The following is a 23,925-nucleotide window of genomic DNA, read 5'->3' as shown; positions in this document are numbered from 1 at the left end:
TAGATATAATACATATAATAATAGATATAATACATATAATAATATAGATATAATACATATAATAATAGATATAATACATATAATAATATAGATATAATACATATAATAATATAGAGATAATACATATAATAATATAGATATAATACATATAATAATATAGACATAATAAATATAATAATAGATATAATACATATAATAATAGATATAATACATATAATAATATAGATATAATACATATAATAATAGATATAATACATATAATAATATAGATATAATACATATAATAATATAGAGATAATACATATAATAATATAGAGATAATACATATAATAATATAGATATAATACATATAATAATATAGAGATAATACATATAATAATAGATATAATACATATAATAATATAGACATAATACATATAATAATAGATATAATACATATAATAATAGATATAATACATATAATAATATAGATATAATACATATAATAATAGATATAATACATATAATAATATAGATATAATACATATAATAATATAGATATAATACATATAATAATATAGAGATAATACATATAATAATAGATATAATACATATAATAATATAGACATAATACATATAATAATAGATATAATACATATAATAATAGATATAATACATATAATAATATAGATATAATACATATAATAATATAGAGATAATACATATAATAATATAGAGATAATACATATAATAATAGATATAATACATATAATAATATAGACATAATACATATAATAATAGATATAATACATATAATAATAGATATAATACATATAATAATATAGATATAATACATATAATAATATAGATATAATACATATAATAATATAGATATAATACATATAATAATATAGATATAATACATATAATAATATAGAGATAATACATATAATAATATAGATATAATACATATAATAATATAGAGATAATACATATAATAATATAGAGATAATACATATAATAATATAGATATAATACATATAATAATAGATATAATACATATAATAATATAGACATAATACATATAATAATAGATATAATACATATAATAATAGATATAATACATATAATAATATATATATAATACATATAATAATATAGTCATAATACATATAATAATAGATATAATACATATAATAATATAGATATAATACATATAATAATATAGATATAATACATATAATAATAGATATAATACATATAATAATATAGATATAATACATATAATAATATAGATATAATACATATAATAATATAGAGATAATACATATAATAATATAGACATAATACATATAATAATATAGACATAATAAATATAATAATAGATATAATACATATAATAATAGATATAATACATATAATAATATAGATATAATACATATAATAATAGATATAATACATATAATAATATAGATATAATACATATAATAATATAGATATAATACATATAATAATATAGAGATAATACATATAATAATATAGATATAATACATATAATAATATAGATATAATACATATAATAATATAGATATAATACATATAATAATATAGAGATAATACATATAATAATATAGAGATAATACATATAATAATATAGATATAATACATATAATAATATAGAGATAATACATATAATAATAGATAAAATACATATATAATATAGACATAATACATATAATAATATAGATATAATACATATAATAATAGATATAATACATATAATAATATAGATATAATACATATAATAATATAGATATAATACATATAATAATATAGATATAATACATATAATAATATAGATATAATACATATAATAATATAGATATAATACATATAATAATATAGAGATAATACATATAATAATATAGACATAATACATATAATAATATAGAGATAATACATATAATAATAGATATAATACATATAATAATATAGACATAATACATATAATAATAGATATAATACATATAATAATAGATATAATACATATAATAATATAGATATAATACATATAATAATATAGATATAATACATATAATAATATAGAGATAATACATATAATAATATAGACATAATACATATAATAATATAGAGATAATACATATAATAATATAGAGATAATACATATAATAATAGATATAATACATATAATAATATAGACATAATACATATAATAATAGATATAATACATATAATAATAGATATAATACATATAATAATAGATATAATACATATAATAATATAATACATATAATAATAGATATAATACATATAATAATATAGAGATAATACATATAATAATATAGAGATAATACATATAATATAGAGATAATACATATAATATAGATATAATACATATAATAATATAGATATAATACATATAATAATAGATATAATACATATAATAATATAGATATAATACATATAATAGATATAATACATATAATAATATAGATATAATACATATAATAATATAGATATAATACATATAATATAGATATAATACATATAATAATATAGATATAATACATATAATAATAGATATAATACATATAATAATAGATATAATACATATAATAATATAATACATATAATAATATAGAGATAATACATATAATAATAGATATAATGAAGTATAAAAACATATAATAAAACATTTTATCGGAGGAATCTTTTAGTACGTTTTTTTATTGCTTCCTAACAATGACTTTTATTTACAATATAAATCCTCTGAATAAATAAACCAAAACCGGGAACCGGATACAATGTAATAATAAATGATTATAGAGAACGTACAGTCATATAGGTGTTATATACAGTCATATAGGTGTTATATACAGTCATATAGGTGTTATATACAGTCATATAGGTGTTATATACAGTCATATAGGTGTAATATACAGTCATATAGGTGTTATATACAGTCATATAGGTGTTATATACAGTCATATAGGTGTAATATACAGTCATATAGGTGTTATATACAGTCATATAGGTGTTATATACAGTCATATAGGTGTTATATACAGTCATATAGGTGTTATATACAGTCATATAGGTGTTATATACAGTCATATAGGTGTAATATACAGTCATATAGGTGTTATATACAGTCATATAGGTGTTATATACAGTCATATAGGTGTAATATACAGTCATATAGGTGTTATATACAGTCATATAGGTGTAATATACAGTCATATAGGTGTTATATACAGTCATATAGGTGTTATATACAGTCATATAGGTGTTATATACAGTCATATAGGTGTAATATACGGTCATATAGGTGTTATATACAGTCATATAGGTGTTATATACAGTCATATAGGTGTTATATATAGTCATGGCCGTAAATGTTGTCCCCCCTGAAATGTTTCTATATAATGAAGTATTCCTCACAGGAAAGGATTGCAGTAACACAGGTTTATTCCCACTGTATATATATCTCCTCTCCTCTGTATATATATATAGATCTCCTCTCCTCTGTATATATATATATAGATCTCCTCTCCTCTGTATATATATATATCTATATATATATATATATATATATATATATATATATATATATATATATAGATCTCCTCTCCTCTGTATATATATATATAGATCTCCTCTCCTCTGTATATATATATATATATATATATAGATCTCCTCTCCTCTGTATATATATATATATATATATATAGATCTCCTCTCCTCTGTATATATATAGATCTCCTCTCCTCTGCATATATATATATATATATATAGATCTCCTCTCCTCTGTATATATATATATAGATCTCCTCTCCTCTGTGTATATATATATATATATAGATCTCCTCTCCTCTGTATATATATATATATATATAGATCTCCTCTCCTCTGTGTATATATATATATATATAGATCTCCTCTCCTCTGTATATATATATATATATATTATATATATATAGATCTCCTCTCCTCTGTATATATATATATATATATATATATAGATCTCCTCTCCTCTGTATATATATATATATATAGATCTCCTCTCCTCTGTATATATATATATATAGATCTCCTCTCCTCTGTATATATATATATAGATCTCCTCTCCTCTGTGTATATATATATATATATATATATATATATATATATAGATCTCCTCTCCTCTGTATATATATATATATATATATAGATCTCCTCTCCTCTGTATATATATATATATATCTCCTCTCCTCTGTATATATATATATATAGATCTCCTCTCCTCTGTATATATATATATATATATATATATATAGATCTCCTCTCCTCTGTATATATATATATATAGATCTCCTCTCCTCTGTATATATATATATATATATCTCCTCTCCTCTGCATATATATATATATATATAGATCTCCTCTCCTCTGTATATATATATAGATCTCCTCTCCTCTGTATATATATATATATAGATCTCCTCTCCTCTGTATATATATATATATATAGATCTCCTCTCCTCTGTATATATATATAGATCTCCTCTCCTCTGTGTATATATATATATATAGATCTCCTCTCCTCTGCATATATATATATATATAGATCTCCTCTCCTCTGTATATATATATAGATCTCCTCTCCTCTGTATATATATATATATATAGATCTCCTCTCCTCTGTATATATATATATATATATATATATATATCCTCTCCTCTGTGTATATATATATAGATCTCCTCTCCTCTGCATATATATATATATATATAGATCTCCTCTCCTCTGCATATATATATATATATATAGATCTCCTCTCCTCTGTATATATATATAGATCTCCTCTCCTCTGTATATATATATATATATATATATATATATATATATATATCTCCTCTCCTCTGTATATATATATATAGATCTCCTCTCCTCTGTATATATATATATATATATATAGATCTCCTCTCCTCTGTATATATATATATAGATCTCCTCTCCTCTATATATATATAGATCTCCTCTCCTCTGTATATATATATAGATCTCCTCTCCTCTGTATATATATATATATATATATATATATATATATATATATATATAGATCTCCTCTCCTCTGTGTATATATATATATATAATTTCCTTTGTGTGTATTGGAACTAAACCAAAAAAGGAGGAAAAAAAGCAAATTGGACATAATGTCACCAAACTCCAAAAATGGTCTGGACACAATTATTGGCGCCTTTCATAATTGTGGATAAATAACATTGTTTCCAGCCTGTGATGTTCCTTTATACTCACCTGGGGCAAGTAACAGGTGTGGGCAATATACAAATCACACCTGACAGCAGATAAAAAGGAGAGAAGTTCACTTAGTCTTTGCATTGTGTGTCTGTGTGTGTCACACTAAGCATGGACAACAGACAAGAGGAGAAGAGAACAGAAAGAGGAGAAGAGAACAGAAAGAGGAGAAGAGAACAGAAAGAGGAGAAGAGAACAGAAAGAGGAGAAGAGAACAGAAAGAGGAGAAGAGAGAACAGAAAGAGGAGGAGAGAGAACAGAAAGAGGAGAAGAGAACAGAAAGAGGAGAAGAGAACAGAAAGAGGAGAAGAGAACAGAAAGAGGAGAAGAGAGAACAGAAAGAGGAGAAGAGAACAGAAAGAGGAGGAGAGAGAACAGAAAGAGGAGGAGAGAACAGAAAGAGGAGGAGAGAACAGAAAGAGGAGAAGAGAGCAGAAAGAGGAGGAGAGAACAGAAAGAGGAGAAGAGAACAGAAAGAGGAGGAGAGAACAGAAAGAGGAGAAGAGAACTGAAAGAGGAGAAGAGAACAGAAAGAGGAGAAGAGAACAGAAAGAGGAGAAGAGAACAGAAAGAGGAGAAGAGAGCAGAAAGAGGAGGAGAGAACAGAAAGAGGAGAAGAGAGAACAGAAAGAGGAGAAGAGAGAACAGAAAGAGGAGAAGAGAACAGAAAGAGGAGAAGAGAACAGAAAGAGGAGGAGAGAACAGAAAGAGGAGAAGAGAACTGAAAGAGGAGAAGAGAGAACAGAAAGAGGAGAAGAGAACAGAAAGAGGAGAAGAGAACAGAAAGAGGAGAAGAGAGAACAGAAAGAGGAGAAGAGAACAGAAAGAGGAGAAGAGAGAACAGAAAGAGGAGAAGAGAACAGAAAGAGGAGAAGAGAACAGAAAGAGGAGAAGAGAACAGAAAGAGGAGAAGAGAACAGAAAGAGGAGGAGAGAACAGAAAGAGGAGAAGAGAGAACAGAAAGAGGAGAAGAGAACAGAAAGAGGAGAAGAGAGAACAGAAAGAGGAGAAGAGAGAACAGAAAGAGGAGAAGAGAACAGAAAGAGGAGAAGAGAGAACAGAAAGAGGAGAAGAGAGAACAGAAAGAGGAGGAGAGAACAGAAAGAGGAGAAGAGAACAGAAAGAGGAGGAGAGAACAGAAAGAGGAGGAGAGAACAGAAAGAGGAGAAGAGAACAGAAAGAGGAGGAGAGAACAGAAAGAGGAGAAGAGAACTGAAAGAGGAGAAGAGAACTGAAAGAGGAGAAGAGAACAGAAAGAGGAGAAGAGAACAGAAAGAGGAGAAGAGAACAGAAAGAGGAGAAGAGAGAACAGAAAGAGGAGAAGAGAACAGAAAGAGGAGAAGAGAACAGAAAGAGGAGAAGAGAACACAGAAAGAGGAGGAGAGAACAGAAAGAGGAGAAGAGAACAGAAAGAGGAGAAGAGAACAGAAAGAGGAGAAGAGAACAGAAAGAGGAGAAGAGAACAGAAAGAGGAGAAGAGAACAGAAAGAGGAGAAGAGAACAGAAAGAGGAGGAGAGAACAGAAAGAGGAGAAGAGAGAACAGAAAGAGGAGAAGAGAACAGAAAGAGGAGAAGAGAACAGAAAGAGGAGGAGAAGAGAACAGAAAGAGGAGAAGAGAGAACAGAAAGAGGAGAAGAGAACAGAAAGAGGAGAAGAGAACAGAAAGAGGAGAAGAGAACAGAAAGAGGAGAAGAGAACTGTCTGAGGACTTGGGAACCAAAATTGGGGAAAAATATCAACAATCTCCAGGTTACAAGTCCATCCCCAGAGATCTAGATTTGTCTTTGTCCACAGTGCGCAACATTATCAAGAAGATTACACCCCATGGCACTGTAGATAATCTCCCTGGGTGGGGATGGAACAGAAAAACTGAAAGGTGTCACTGCAGGATAGTCCGGATGGTGGATAAGCAGCCCCAAACAAGTTCCAAAGATATTCAAGCTGTCCTGCAGGCTCAGGGAGCATCAGTGTCAGCGCAAACTATCCATTTAAATGAAATGAAACGCTATGGAGGAGACCCAGGAGGACCCCACTATGGAGGAGACCCAGGAGAACCCCACTATGGAGGAGACCCAGGAGGACCCCACTATGGAGGAGCCCCAGGAGGACCCTACTATGGAGGAGCCCCAGGAGGACCCCACTATGGAGGAGACCCAGGAGGACCCCACTATGGAGGAGACCCAGGAGGACCCCACTATGGAGGAGCCCCAGGAGGACCCTACTATGGAGGAGCCCCAGGAGAACCCCACTATGGAGGAGACCCAGGAGGACCCCACTATGGAGGAGACCCAGGAGGACCCCACTATGGAGGAGACCCAGGAGGACCCCACTATGGAGGAGACCCAGGAGGACCCCACTATGGAGGAGACCCAGGAGGACCCCACTATGGAGGAGACCCAGGAGGACCCCACTATGGAGGAGACCCGGGGGGGACCCCACTATGGAGGAGACCCGGGGGGGACCCCACTATGGAGGAGACCCAGGAGGACCCCACTATGGAGGAGACCCAGGAGGACCCCACTATGGAGGAGACCCAGGAGGACCCCACTACGGAGGAGACCCGGGGGGGACCCCACTACGGAGGAGACCCGGGGGGACCCCACTATGGAGGAGACCCAGGAGGACCCCACTATGGAGGAGACCCAGGAGGACGCCACTATGGAGGAGACCCGGGAGGACCCCACTATGGAGGAGACCCGGGAGGACCCCACTATGGAGGAGACCCGGGAGGACCCCACTATGGAGGAGACCCAGGAGGACCCCACTATGGAGGAGACCCAGGAGGACCCCACTATGGAGGAGACCCAGGAGGACCCCACTATGGAGGAGACCCAGGAGGACCCCACTATGGAGGAGACCCAGGAGGACCCCACTATGGAGAAGACCCAGGAGGACCCCACTGCTGACACATAAAAAAGAGACTACATTTTACCAAAATGAACTTGAGGAACCAAAATCCTTCTGGGAAAACGTCTTGTGGACAGATGAGACAAGATAGATCTTTTTGGTAAAGCAAATCATTCTACTGTTTACCGAAAACGGAATGAGGCCTACAAAGAAAAGAGCACAGAACCTACAGTGACATATGGGGGAGGTCAGTGATGTTTTGGGTTGTTTTGCTGCCTCTGGCACTGGGGGCCTTGAATGTGTACAAGACATCATGAAATCTGAGGATTACCAATGGATTTTGGGTCGCACTGTACAGCCCAGTGTCAGAAAGCTGGGTTTGTGTCCGAGATCTTGGGTCTTCCAGCAGGACAATGACCCCAAACATACGTCAAAAAGCCCCAGAAATGGATGACAACAAAGTGCCGGAGAGTTCTGAAGTGTCAGCAATGAGTCCAGATCTAAATCCCATTGATCACCTGTGGAGAGATCTTATAATTACTGTTGGGAAAAGGCGCCTTCCAATAAGAGACCGGGAGCAGTTTGTAAAGGAAGAGTGGTCCAACATTCCGGCTGAGAGGTGTAAGAAGCTTATTAATGGTTATAGGAAGAGTGGTCCAACATTCCGGCTGAGAGGTGTAAGAAGCTTATTGATGGTTATAGGAAGAGTGGTCCAACATTCCGGCTGAGAGGTGTAAGAAGCTTATTGATGGTTATAGGAAGAGTGGTCCAACATTCCGGCTGAGAGGTGTAAGAAGCTTATTGATGGTTATAGGAAGAGTGGTCCAACATTCCGGCTGAGAGGTGTAAGAAGCTTATTGATGCTTATAGGAAGAGTGCTCCAACATTCCGGCTGAGAGGTGTAAGAAGCTTATTGATGGTTATATGAAGAGTGGTCCAACATTCCGGCTGAGAGGTGTAAGAAGCTTATTGATGCTTATAGGAAGAGTGGTCTAACATTCCGGCTGAGAGGTGTAAGAAGCTTATTGATGCTTATAGGAAGAATGGTCCAACATTCCGGCTGAAAGGTGTAAGAAGCTTATTGATGGTTATAGGAAGAGAGGTCCAACATTCCGGGTGAGAGGTGTAAGAAGCTTATTGATGGTTATAGTAAGAGTGGTCCAACATCCCGGCTGAGAGGTGTAAGAAGCTTATTGATGGTTATAGGAAGAGTGGTCCAACATTCCGGCTGAGAGGTGTAAGAAGCTTATTGATGGTTATAGGAAGAATGGTCCAACATTCCGGCTGAGAGGTGTAAGGAGCTTATTGATGCTTATTGGAAGAGTGGTCCAACATTCCGGCTGAGAGGTGTAAGAAGCTTATTGATGGTTATAGGAAGAGTGGTCCAACATCCCGGCTGAGAGGTGTAAGAAGCTTATTGATGGTTATAGGAAGAGTGGTCCAACATTCCGGCTGAGAGGTGTAAGAAGCTTATTGATGGTTATAGGAAGAGTGGTCCAACATTCCGGCTGAGAGGTGTAAGAAGCTTATTGATGGTTATAGGAAAAGTGGTCCAACATTCCGGCTGAGAGGTGAAAAAAGCTTATTGATGGTTATAGGAAGAATGGTCCAACATTCCGGCTGAGAGGTGTAAGAAGCTTATTGATGGTTAAAGGAAGAGTGGTCCAACATTCCGGCTGAGAGGTGTAAGAAGCTTATTGATGCTTATAGGAAGAGTGGTCCAACATTCCGGCTGAGAGGTGTAAGAAGCTTATTGATGCTTATAGGAAGAGAGGTCCAACATTCCGGCTGAGAGGTGTAAGAAGCTTATTGATGGTTATAGGAAGAGTGGTCCAACATTCCGGCTGAGAGGTGTAAGAAGCTTATTGATGGTTATAGGAAGAGTGGTCCAACATTCCGGCTGAGAGGTGTAAGAAGCTTATTGATGGTTATAGGAAGAGTGGTCTAACATTCCGGCTGAGAGGTGTAAGAAGCTTATTGATGGTTATAGGAAGAGTGGTCCAACATTCCGGCTGAGAGGTGTAAGAAGCTTATTGATGGTTATAGGAAGAGTGGTCCAACATCCCGGCTGAGAGGTGTAAGAAGCTTATTGATGGTTATAGGAAGAGTGGTCCAACATTCCGGCTGAGAGGTGTAAGAAGCTTATTGATGGTTATAGGAAGAGTGGTCCAACATTCCGGCTGAGAGGTGTAAGAAGCTTATTGATGGTTATAGGAAGAGTGGTCCAACATTCCGGCTGAGAGGTGTAAGAAGCTTATTGATGGTTATAGGAAGAGTGGTCCAACATTCCGGCTGAGAGGTGTAAGAAGCTTATTGATGGTTATAGGAAGACACTGATTTCACTTATTATTTCCAAAGGGTGTGTAACCAAATATTAAGTTAAGGGGCCAATAATTGTGTCCGGACCATTTTTGGAGTTTGGGGACATTATGTCCAATGTTTTGTTCCAATCCACACAAAGGGAATAAACCTGTGTTACTGCAATCCTTTCCTGAGAGGAATACTTCATTATATAAGAACATTCCAGGGGTACGGACATTTATGGCCATGACTGTAGATGAGATATGGCGGTATAATAAGACTGTTTATTGTGTGTGATGTTCTGTATGTACGATATATAAATGCACATAAATACAAGCAATAATAAGAACAAATAATTGTGCGCAAAAAAACATAAAGAAGAACCTCTCAGGAAATGCACAAAAGAAAAAACATGCACAAAACAAGAGCGCCGTAGAGGTTACGGTTTTCCTATAGTACCGCCCATATGCCGTAGATTTTCTGTTTTCCTTTAGTACCGCCCATATGCCGTAGAGGTTACGGTTTTCTTATAGTACCGCCCATATGCCGTAGATTTTCTGTTTTCCTATAGTACCGCCCATATGCCGTAGATTTTCTGTTTTCCTAGAGTACCACTCATATGCCGTAGATTTTCTGTTTTCCTATAGTACCACTCATATGCCGTAGATTTTCTGTTTTCCTTTAGTACCGCCCATATGCCGTAGAGGTTACGGTTTTCCTATAGTACCGCCCATATGCCGTAGATTTTCTGTTTTCCTATAGTACCGCTCATATGCCGTAGATTTTCAGTTTTCCTATAGTGCCGCTCATATGCCGTAGATTTTCGGTTTTCCTATAGTACCGCCCATATGCCGTAGATTTTCTGTTTTCCTATAGTACCGCCCATATACCGTAGATTTTCTGTTTTCCTAGAGTACCACTCATATGCTGTAGATTTTCTGTTTTCCTATAGAACCACTCATATGCCGTAGATTTTCTGTTTTCCTATAATACCGCCCATATGCCGTAGAGGTTACGGGTTTCCTATAGTACCGCCCATATGCCGTAGAGGTTACGGTTTTCCTATAGTATCGCCCATATGCCGTAGATTTTCTGTTTTCCTATAGTACCGCCCATATGCCGTAGATTTTCTGTTTTCCTATAGTACCGCCCATATGCCGTAGATTTTCTGTTTTCCTATAGTACCGCCCATATGCCGTAGATTTTCTGTTTTCCTATAGTACCGCCCATATGCCATAGATTTTCTGTTTTCCTATAATATCGCCCACATGCCGTAGATTTTCTGTTTTCCTATAGTACCGCCCATATGCCGTAGATTTTCTGTTTTCCTATAGTACCGCCCATATGCCGTAGATTTTCTGTTTTCCTATAGTACCGCTCATATGCCGTAGATTTTCGGTTTTCCTATAGTGCCGCCTATATGCTGTGATTTTCGGTTTTCCTATAGTGCCGCTCATATGCCGTAGATTTTCTGTTTTCCTATAGTACCGCCCATATGCCGTAGATTTTCGGTTTTCCTATAGTGCTGCTCATATGCCGTAGATTTTCGGTTTTCCTATAGTGCTGCTCATATGCCGTAGATTTTCGGTTTTCCTATAGTGCCGCTCTTATGCTTTAGATTTTCGGTTTTCCTATAGTACCGCCCATATGCCGTAGATTTTCGTTTTCCTATAGTGCCGCCTATATGCTGTGATTTTCGGTTTTCCTATAGTGCTGCTCATATGCCGTAGATTTTCGGTTTTCCTATAGTGCCGCTCATATGCCGTAGATTTTCTGTTTTCCTATAGTACCGCCCATATGCCGTAGATTTTCGGTTTTCCTATAGTGCTGCTCATATGCCGTAGATTTTCGGTTTTCCTATAGTACCGCCCATATGCCGTAGAGGTTACGGTTTTCCTATAGTATCGCCCATATGCCGTAGATTTTCTGTTTTCCTATAGTACCGCCCATATACTGATATATATCACCCCCCATCGTGTCCCTCCAGGGGTCCCCTTCGCCGGTTACGCCTTGTTCGCCAACAGTTACAGCAGCTGGACGGGCCGCACCCTGCACCTAGAGGACCTGTACGTCTCCCCCACATTCAGAGGTGAGAGGAATACTACCGCCATATACCTACCCTAGTGTCTAGTCCCCATATACAGGATTAGTCGGTGACTAGTCAGCATTGCTGGAGGTTCCCATATTAAGCTGATTATAATTACAGGTCGCGGTTTGGGGCGACGGCTGATGAAGAAAGTGGCGCAGGTGAGTGGCGGTATTTCCGAATGTACCATATTGGGGGGCTAATGATGGGTTTCTATTATCGGTAGGTCACATGACTGGTCATTGGCCGCCATCTAAGGCTTACCCAAGCTAAATAGTGGGGAGGGGGGGTGTTTGACCACTGACCCCTGTGACCTCTTCCCATGTGACTTTGCAGGAAGGCGTGAGGTCCGGCTGCTCTCAGATCCACCTCTCGGTCCTGAAATGGAACAGTCCGGCCATCAGTCTCTACCGCTCCCTGGGGGCCCAAAACCTGACAGAGGAGCCCGGATACCAAGTCATGAGCTTCCAGGAGGAGGCGCTGAGGAACATGGCGGAGGAGGAGGAGCCCTGATGACTGATGTGGGCGGGATCTACACTGACCCCATAATGACCTCGATCCAAGTCAGTGAGGAGGAGCTGTAAATACTCTGCGCTGCTGTAACCGAGATATATATATATATACAGTATATACAAACCGAATAAAGGCCAGAGGAGCCGGATGTTGTATTTATTGCTTACCAACAATTACATCAGGTCTTATCCTCCAGAGCTGCACTCACTATTCTGCTGTCACATCATGTCTTATCCTCCAGAGCTGCACTCACTATTCTGCTGTCACATCAGGTCTTATCCTCCAGAGCTGCACTCACTATTCTGCTGTAACATCAGGTCTTATCCTCCAGAGCTGCACTCACTATTCTGCTGTCACATCATGTCTTATGCCACAGAGCTGCACTCACTATTCTGCTGTTATATCATGTCTTATGCTACAGAGCTGCACTCACTATTCTGCTGTCACATCAGGTCTTATCCTCCAGAGCTGCACTCACTATTCTGCTGTAACATCAGGTCTTATCCTCCAGAGCTGCACTCACTATTCTGCTGTCACATCATGTCTTATGCCACAGAGCTGCACTCACTATTCTGCTGTTATATCATGTCTTATGCTACAGAGCTGCACTCACTATTCTGCTGTCACATCAGGTCTTATCCTCCAGAGCTGCACTCACTATTCTGCTGTCACATCATGTCTTATCCTCCAGAGCTGCACTCACTATTCTGCTGTCACATCAGGTCTTATCCTCCAGAGCTGCACTCACTATTCTGCTGTAACATCAGGTCTTATCCTCCAGAGCTGCACTCACTATTCTGCTGTCACATCATGTCTTATGCCACAGAGCTGCACTCACTATTCTGCTGTTATATCATGTCTTATGCTACAGAGCTGCACTCACTATTCTGCTGTCACATCAGGTCTTATCCTCCAGAGCTGCACTCACTATTCTGCTGTAACATCAGGTCTTATCCTCCAGAGCTGCACTCACTATTCTGCTGTCACATCATGTCTTATGCCACAGAGCTGCACTCACTATTCTGCTGTTATATCATGTCTTATGCTACAGAGCTGCACTCACTATTCTGCTGTCACATCAGGTCTTATCCTCCAGAGCTGCACTCACTATTCTGCTGTTACATCAGGTCTTATCCTCCAGAGCTGCACTCACTATTCTGCTGTAACATCATGTCTTATACTCCAGAGCTGCACTCACTATTCTGCTGTCACATCAGGTCTTATCCTCCAGAGCTGCACTCACTATTCTGCTGTCACATCATGTCTTATCCTTCAGAGCTGCACTCACTATTCTGCTGTAACATCACGTCTTATCCTCCAGAGCTGCACTCACTATTCTGCTGTAACATCAGGTCTTATCCTCCAGAGCTGCACTCACTATTCTGCTGTCACATCAGGTCTTATCCTCCAGAGCTGCACTCACTATTCTGCTGTAACATCATGTCTTATACTCCAGAGCTGCACTCACTATTCTGCTGTCACATCATGTCTTATCCTCCAGAGCTGCACTCACTATTCTGCTGTAACATCACGTCTTATCCTCCAGAACTGCACTCACTATTCTGCTGTTACATCATGTCTTATCCTCCAGAGCTACACTCACTATTCTGCTGTCACATCAGGTCTTATCCTCCGCTCTGCACTCACTATTCTGCTGTCACATCATGTCTTATCCTCCAGAGCTGCACTCACTATTCTGCTGTCACATCAGGTCTTATCCTCCAGAGCTGCACTCACTATTCTGCTGTCAAATCAGGTCTTATCCTCCAGAGCTGCACTCACTATTCTGCTGTCACATCATGTCTTATCCTCCAGAGCTGCACTCACTATTCTGCTGTAACATCACGTCTTATCCTCCAGAGCTGCACTCACTATTCTGTTGTAACATCAGGTCTTATCCTCCAGAGCTGCACTCACTATTCTGCTGTCACATCAGGTCTTATCCTCCAGAGCTGCACTCACTATTCTGCTGTAACATCATGTCTTATACTCCAGAGCTGCACTCACTATTCTGCTGTCACATCATGTCTTATCCTACAGAGCTGCACTCACTATTCTGCTGTAACATCACATCTTATCCTCCAGAGCTGCACTCACTATTCTGCTGTTACATCATGTCTTATCCTCCAGAGCTACACTCACTATTCTGCTGTCACATCAGGTCTTATCCTCCGCTCTGCACTCACTATTCTGCTGTCACATCATGTCTTATCCTCCAGAGCTGCACTCACTATTCTGCTGTCACATCAGGTCTTATCCTCCAGAGCTGCACTCACTATTCTGCTGTCACATCAGGTCTTATCCTCCAGAGCTACACTCACTATTCTGCTGTTAAATCACGTCTTATCCTCCAGAACTGCACTCACTATTCTGCTGTTACATCATGTCTTATCCTCCAGAGCTACACTCACTATTCTGCTGTCACATCAGGTCTTATCCTCCGCTCTGCACTCACTATTCTGCTGTCACATCAGGTCTTATCCTCTAGAGCTGCACTCACTATTCTGCTGTCACATCAGGTCTTATCCTCCAGAGCTACACTCACTATTCTGCTGTTACATCACGTCTTATCCTCCAGAACTGCACTCACTATTCTGCTGTTACATCATGTCTTATCCTCCAGAGCTACACTCACTATTCTGCTGTCACATCAGGTCTTATCCTCCGCTCTGCACTCACTATTCTGCTGTCACATCATGTCTTATCCTCCAGAGCTGCACTCACTATTCTGCTGTCACATCAGGTCTTATCCTCCAGAGCTGCACTCACTATTCTGCTGTAACATCAGGTCTTATCCTCCAGAGCTGCACTCACTATTCTGCTGTCACATCAGGTCTTATCCTCCAGAGCTGCACTCACTATTCTGCTGTCACATCATGTCTTATCCTCCAGAGCTGCACTCACTATTCTGCTGTAACATCACGTCTTATCCTCCAAAGCTGCACTCACTATTCTGCTGTAACATCATGTCTTATCCTCCAGAGCTGCACTCACTATTCTGCTGTTACATCATGTCTTATCCTCCAGAACTGCACTCACTATTCTGCTGTAACATCAGGTCTTATCCTCCAGAGCTGCACTCACTATTCTGCTGTCACATCAGGTCTTATCCTACAGAGCTGCACTCACTATTCTGCTGTAACATCATGTCTTATACTCCAGAGCTGCACTCACTATTCTGCTGTCACATCATGTCTTATCCTCCAGAGCTGCACTCACTATTCTGCTGTCACATCACGTCTTATCCTCCAGAGCTGCACTCACTATTCTGCTGTCACATCATGTCTTATCCTCCAGAGCTGCACTCACTATTCTGCTGTCACATCAGGTCTTATCCTCCAGAGCTGCACTCACTATTCTGCTGTAACATCAGGTCTTATCCTCCAGAGCTGCACTCACTATTCTGCTGTCACATCATGTCTTATGCCACAGAGCTGCACTCACTATTCTGCTGTTATATCATGTCTTATGCTACAGAGCTGCACTCACTATTCTGCTGTCACATCAGGTCTTATCCTCCAGAGCTGCACTCACTATTCTGCTGTAACATCAGGTCTTATCCTCCAGAGCTGCACTCACTATTCTGCTGTCACATCATGTCTTATGCCACAGAGCTGCACTCACTATTCTGCTGTTATATCATGTCTTATGCTACAGAGCTGCACTCACTATTCTGCTGTCACATCAGGTCTTATCCTCCAGAGCTGCACTCACTATTCTGCTGTTACATCAGGTCTTATCCTCCAGAGCTGCACTCACTATTCTGCTGTAACATCATGTCTTATACTCCAGAGCTGCACTCACTATTCTGCTGTCACATCAGGTCTTATCCTCCAGAGCTGCACTCACTATTCTGCTGTCACATCATGTCTTATCCTTCAGAGCTGCACTCACTATTCTGCTGTAACATCACGTCTTATCCTCCAGAGCTGCACTCACTATTCTGCTGTAACATCAGGTCTTATCCTCCAGAGCTGCACTCACTATTCTGCTGTCACATCAGGTCTTATCCTCCAGAGCTGCACTCACTATTCTGCTGTAACATCATGTCTTATACTCCAGAGCTGCACTCACTATTCTGCTGTCACATCATGTCTTATCCTCCAGAGCTGCACTCACTATTCTGCTGTAACATCACGTCTTATCCTCCAGAACTGCACTCACTATTCTGCTGTTACATCATGTCTTATCCTCCAGAGCTACACTCACTATTCTGCTGTCACATCAGGTCTTATCCTCCGCTCTGCACTCACTATTCTGCTGTCACATCATGTCTTATCCTCCAGAGCTGCACTCACTATTCTGCTGTCACATCAGGTCTTATCCTCCAGAGCTGCACTCACTATTCTGCTGTCAAATCAGGTCTTATCCTCCAGAGCTGCACTCACTATTCTGCTGTCACATCATGTCTTATCCTCCAGAGCTGCACTCACTATTCTGCTGTAACATCACGTCTTATCCTCCAGAGCTGCACTCACTATTCTGTTGTAACATCAGGTCTTATCCTCCAGAGCTGCACTCACTATTCTGCTGTCACATCAGGTCTTATCCTCCAGAGCTGCACTCACTATTCTGCTGTAACATCATGTCTTATACTCCAGAGCTGCACTCACTATTCTGCTGTCACATCATGTCTTATCCTACAGAGCTGCACTCACTATTCTGCTGTAACATCACATCTTATCCTCCAGAGCTGCACTCACTATTCTGCTGTTACATCATGTCTTATCCTCCAGAGCTACACTCACTATTCTGCTGTCACATCAGGTCTTATCCTCCGCTCTGCACTCACTATTCTGCTGTCACATCATGTCTTATCCTCCAGAGCTGCACTCACTATTCTGCTGTCACATCAGGTCTTATCCTCCAGAGCTGCACTCACTATTCTGCTGTCACATCAGGTCTTATCCTCCAGAGCTACACTCACTATTCTGCTGTTAAATCACGTCTTATCCTCCAGAACTGCACTCACTATTCTGCTGTTACATCATGTCTTATCCTCCAGAGCTACACTCACTATTCTGCTGTCACATCAGGTCTTATCCTCCGCTCTGCACTCACTATTCTGCTGTCACATCAGGTCTTATCCTCTAGAGCTGCACTCACTATTCTGCTGTCACATCAGGTCTTATCCTCCAGAGCTACACTCACTATTCTGCTGTTACATCACGTCTTATCCTCCAGAACTGCACTCACTATTCTGCTGTTACATCATGTCTTATCCTCCAGAGCTACACTCACTATTCTGCTGTCACATCAGGTCTTATCCTCCGCTCTGCACTCACTATTCTGCTGTCACATCATGTCTTATCCTCCAGAGCTGCACTCACTATTCTGCTGTCACATCAGGTCTTATCCTCCAGAGCTGCACTCACTATTCTGCTGTAACATCAGGTCTTATCCTCCAGAGCTGCACTCACTATTCTGCTGTCACATCAGGTCTTATCCTCCAGAGCTGCACTCACTATTCTGCTGTCACATCATGTCTTATCCTCCAGAGCTGCACTCACTATTCTGCTGTAACATCACGTCTTATCCTCCAAAGCTGCACTCACTATTCTGCTGTAACATCATGTCTTATCCTCCAGAGCTGCACTCACTATTCTGCTGTTACATCATGTCTTATCCTCCAGAACTGCACTCACTATTCTGCTGTAACATCAGGTCTTATCCTCCAGAGCTGCACTCACTATTCTGCTGTCACATCAGGTCTTATCCTACAGAGCTGCACTCACTATTCTGCTGTAACATCATGTCTTATACTCCAGAGCTGCACTCACTATTCTGCTGTCACATCATGTCTTATCCTCCAGAGCTGCACTCACTATTCTGCTGTAACATCACGTCTTATCCTCCAGAGCTGCACTCACTATTCTGCTGTCACATCAGGTCTTATCCTCCGCTCTGCACTCACTATTCTGCTGTCACATCATGTCTTATCCTCCAGAGCTGCACTCACTATTCTGCTGTCACATCATGTCTTATCCTCCAGAGCTGCACTCACTATTCTGCTGTAACATCATGTCTTATCCTCCAGAGCTGCACTCACTATTCTGCTGTTACATCATGTCTTATCCTCCAGAGCTGCACTCACTATTCTGCTGTTACATCGTGTCTTATACTCCAGAGCTGCACTCACTATTCTGCTGTCACATCATGTCTTATCCTCCAGAGCTGCACTCACTATTCTGCTGTCACATCAGGTCTTATCCTCCAGAGCTGCACTCACTATTCTGCTGTAACATCAGGTCTTATCCTCCAGAGCTGCACTCACTATTCTGCTGTCACATCAGGTCTTATCCTCCAGAGCTGCACTCACTATTCTGCTGTCACATCATGTCTTATCCTCCAGAGCTGCACTCACTATTCTGCTGTAACATCACGTCTTATCCTCCAAAGCTGCACTCACTATTCTGCTGTAACATCATGTCTTATCCTCCAGAGCTGCACTCACTATTCTGCTGTTACATCATGTCTTATCCTCCAGAACTGCACTCACTATTCTGCTGTAACATCAGGTCTTATCCTCCAGAGCTGCACTCACTATTCTGCTGTCACATCAGGTCTTATCCTACAGAGCTGCACTCACTATTCTGCTGTAACATCATGTCTTATACTCCAGAGCTGCACTCACTATTCTGCTGTCACATCATGTCTTATCCTCCAGAGCTGCACTCACTATTCTGCTGTAACATCACGTCTTATCCTCCAGAGCTGCACTCACTATTCTGCTGTCATATCAGGTCTTATCCTCCGCTCTGCACTCACTATTCTGCTGTCACATCATGTCTTATCCTCCAGAGCTGCACTCACTATTCTGCTGTCACATCATGTCTTATCCTCCAGAGCTGCACTCACTATTCTGCTGTAACATCATGTCTTATCCTCCAGAGCTGCACTCACTATTCTGCTGTTACATCATGTCTTATCCTCCAGAGCTGCACTCACTATTCTGCTGTTACATCGTGTCTTATACTCCAGAGCTGCACTCACTATTCTGCTGTCACATCAGGTCTTATCCTCCGCTCTGCACACACTATTCTGCTGTCACATCATGTCTTATCCTCCAGAGCTACACTCACTATTCTGCTGTCACATCAGGTCTTATCCTCCAGAGCTGCACTCACTATTCTGCTGTTACATCAGGTCTTATCCTCCAGAGCTGCACTCACTATTCTGCTGTAACATCATGTCTTATTCTTCAAAGCTGCACTCACTATTCTGCTGTCACATCATGTCTTATCCTCCAGAGCTGCACTCACTATTCTGCTGTCACATCATGTCTTATCCTCCAGAGCTGCACTCACTATTCTGCTGTCACATCATGTCTTATGCCACAGAGCTGCACTCACTATTCTGCTGTTATATCATGTCTTATGCTACAGAGCTGCACTCACTATTCTGCTGTTACATTATGTCTTATCCTCCGCTCTGCACTCACTATTCTGCTGTCACATCATGTCTTATCCTCCAGAGCTGCACTCACTATTCTGCTGTCACATCATGTCTTATCCTCCAGAGCTGCACTCACTATTCTGCTGTAACATCATGTCTTATCCTCCAGAGCTGCACTCACTATTCTGCTGTTACATCATGTCTTATCCTCCAGAGCTGCACTCACTATTCTGCTGTCACATCAGGTTTATCCTCCAGAGCTGCATTCACTATTCTGCTGTTACATCAGGTCTTATCCTCCAGAGCTGCACTCACTATTCTGCTGTAACATCAGGTCTTATCCTCCAGAGCTGGACTCACTATTCTGCTGTTACATCAGTTCTTATCCTCCAGAGCTGCACTCACTATTCTGCTGTTACATCATGTCTTATCCTCCAGAGCTGCACTCACTATTCTGCTGTTACATCATGTCCTATCCTCCAGAGCTGCACTCACTATTCTGCTGTTACATCATGTCCTATCCTCCAGAGCTGCACTCACTATTCTGCTGTTACATCATGTCTTATCCTCCAGAGCTGCACTCACTATTCTGCTGTTACATCATGTGTTATCCTCCGCTCTGCACTCACTATTCTGCTGTTACATCATGTCTTATGCTACAGAGCTGCACTCACTATTCTGCTGTTATATCATGTCTTATGCTACAGAGCTGCACTCACTATTCTGCTGTTATCTCATGTCTTATGCTACAGAGCTGCACTCACTATTCTCCTGTTACATTTTCTTATCCTCCAGAGCTGCACTCACTATTCTGCTGTTACATCATGTCATCCTCCAGTGCTGCACTCACTATTCTTCTGTTACATCATGTCTTATCCTCCAGAGCTGCACTCACTATTCTGCTGTTACATTATGTATTATCCTCCAGAGCTGCACTCACTATTCTGCTGTTACATCATGTCTTATCCTCCAGAGCTGCACTCACTATTCTGCTGTCACATCATGTCTTATCCTCCAGAGCTGCACTCACTATTCTGCTGTCACATCATGTCTTATCCTCCAGAGCTGCACTCACTATTCTGCTGTAACATCATGTCTTATACTCCAGAGCTGCACTCACTATTCTGCTGTCACATCAGGTCTTATCCTCCAGAGCTGCACTCACTATTCTGCTGTCACATCAGGTCTTATCCTCCAGAGCTGCACTCACTATTCTGCTGTCACATCATGTCTTATCCTCCAGAGCTGCACTCACTATTCTGCTGTAACATCACGTCTTATCCTCCAGAGCTGCACTCACTATTCTGCTGTCACATCAGGTCTTATCCTCCAGAGCTGCACTCACTATTCTGCTGTAACATCATGTCTTATACTCCAGAGCTGCACTCACTATTCTGCTGTCACATCATGTCTTATCCTCCAGAGCTGCACTCACTATTCTGCTGTAACATCACGTCTTATCCTCCAAAGCTGCACTCACTATTCTGCTGTTACATCATGTCTTATCCTCCAGAGCTACACTCACTATTCTGCTGTCACATCAGGTCTTATCCTCCGCTCTGCACTCACTATTCTGCTGTCACATCATGTCTTATCCTCCAGAGCTGCACTCACTATTCTGCTGTCACATCAGGTCTTATCCTCCAGAGCTGCACTCACTATTCTGCTGTCACATCAGGTCTTATCCTCCAGAGCTACACTCACTATTCTGCTGTTACATCACGTCTTATCCTTCAGAACTGCACTCACTATTCTGCTGTTACATCATGTCTTATCCTCCAGAGCTACACTCACTATTCTGCTGTCACATCAGGTCTTATCCTCCGCTCTGCACTCACTATTCTGCTGTCACATCATGTCTTATCCTCCAAAGCTGCACTCACTATTCTGCTGTCACATCAGGTCTTATCCTCCAGAGCTGCACTCACTATTCTGCTGTAACATCAGGTCTTATCCTCCAGAGCTGCACTCACTATTCTGCTGTAACATCAGGTCTTATCCTCCAGAGCTGCACTCACTATTCTGCTGTAACATCATGTCTTATACTCCAGAGCTGCACACACTATTCTGCTGTCACATCAGGTCTTATCCTCCAGAGCTGCACTCACTATTCTGCTGTCACATCATGTCTTATGATCCAGAGCTGCACTCACTATTCTGCTGTAACATCACGTCTTATCCTCCAGAGCTGCACTCACTATTCTGCTGTAACATCATGTCTTATCCTCCAGAGCTGCACTCACTATTCTGCTGTTATATCATGTCTTATCCTCCAGAACTGCACTCACTATTCTGCTGTAACATCAGGTCTTATCCTCCAGAGCTGCACTCACTAATCTGCTGTTACATCATGTCTTATCCTCCAGAGCTGCACTCACTATTCTGCTGTTACATCATGTCCTATCCCCCAGAGCTGCACTCACTATTCTGCAGTTACATCATGTCCTATCCTCCAGAGCTGCACTCACTATTCTGCTGTTACATCATGTCTTATCCTCCGCTCTGCACTCACTATTCTGCTGTTACATCATGTCTTATGCTACAGAGCTGCACTCACTATTCTGCTGTTATATCATGTCTTATGCTACAGAGCTGCACTCACTATTCTGCTGTTACATTGTCTTATCCTCCAGAGCTGCACTCACTATTCTGCTGTAACATAATGTCTTATCCTCCAGTGCTGCACTCACTATTCTGCTGTTACATCATGCCATCCTCCAGTGCTGCACTCACTATTCTTCTGTTACATCATATCTTAACCTCCAGAGCTGCACTCACTATTCTGCTGTTACATTATGTCTTATCCTCCAGAGCTGCACTCACTATTCTGCTGTTACATAATGTCTTATCCTCCAGAGCTGCACTCACTATTCTGCTGTCACATCATGTCTTATCCTCCAGAGCTGCACTCACTATTCTGCTGTAACATCATGTCTTATACTCCAGAGCTGCACTCACTATTCTGCTGTCACATCATGTCTTATCCTCCAGAGCTGCACTCACTCTTCTGCTGTCACATCATGTCTTATCCTCCAGAGCTGCACTCACTATTCTGCTGTCACATCATGTCTTATCCTCCAGAGCTGCACTCACTATTCTGCTGTAACATCATGTCTTATACTCCAGAGCTGCACTCACTATTCTGCTGTTACATCATGTCTTATCCTCCAGAGCTGCACTCACTATTCTGCTGTCACATCAGGTCTTATCCTCCAGAGCTGCATTCACTATTCTGCTGTTACATCAGGTCTTATCCTCCAGAGCTGCACTCACTATTCTGCTGTTACATCATGTCTTATCCTCCAGAGCTGCACTCACTATTCTGCTGTTACATCATGTCCTATCCCCCAGAGCTGCACTCACTATTCTGCTGTTACATCATGTCCTATCCTCCAGAGCTGCACTCACTATTCTGCTGTTACATCATGTCTTATCCTCCAGAGCTGCACTCACTATTCTGCTGTTACATCATGTCTTATCCTC

General features: G+C 40.0%; 1 protein-coding gene across 1 annotated transcript; it reads left to right on the top strand.

Annotated features, from left to right (window-relative positions):
• Window positions 1-12,350: 12,350 nt before the first annotated feature.
• On the top strand, window positions 12,351-13,189 carry LOC130322947 (thialysine N-epsilon-acetyltransferase-like; the record flags this gene model as incomplete). Its single annotated transcript, XM_056553118.1, has 3 exons — window positions 12,351-12,537; window positions 12,655-12,695; window positions 12,871-13,189. Coding segments are annotated over 3 exons (405 nt in total), but the record flags the coding sequence as incomplete, so codon positions are not given.
• Window positions 13,190-23,925: the final 10,736 nt, after the last annotated feature.

Source organism: Hyla sarda, unplaced genomic scaffold, assembly GCF_029499605.1.
Source record: "Hyla sarda isolate aHylSar1 unplaced genomic scaffold, aHylSar1.hap1 scaffold_2398, whole genome shotgun sequence".
NCBI lineage: Eukaryota > Metazoa > Chordata > Amphibia > Anura > Hylidae > Hyla > Hyla sarda.
The sequence above is the reverse complement of the archived record's forward strand: the minus strand, read 5'-3'. Positions and strand labels throughout refer to the sequence as shown.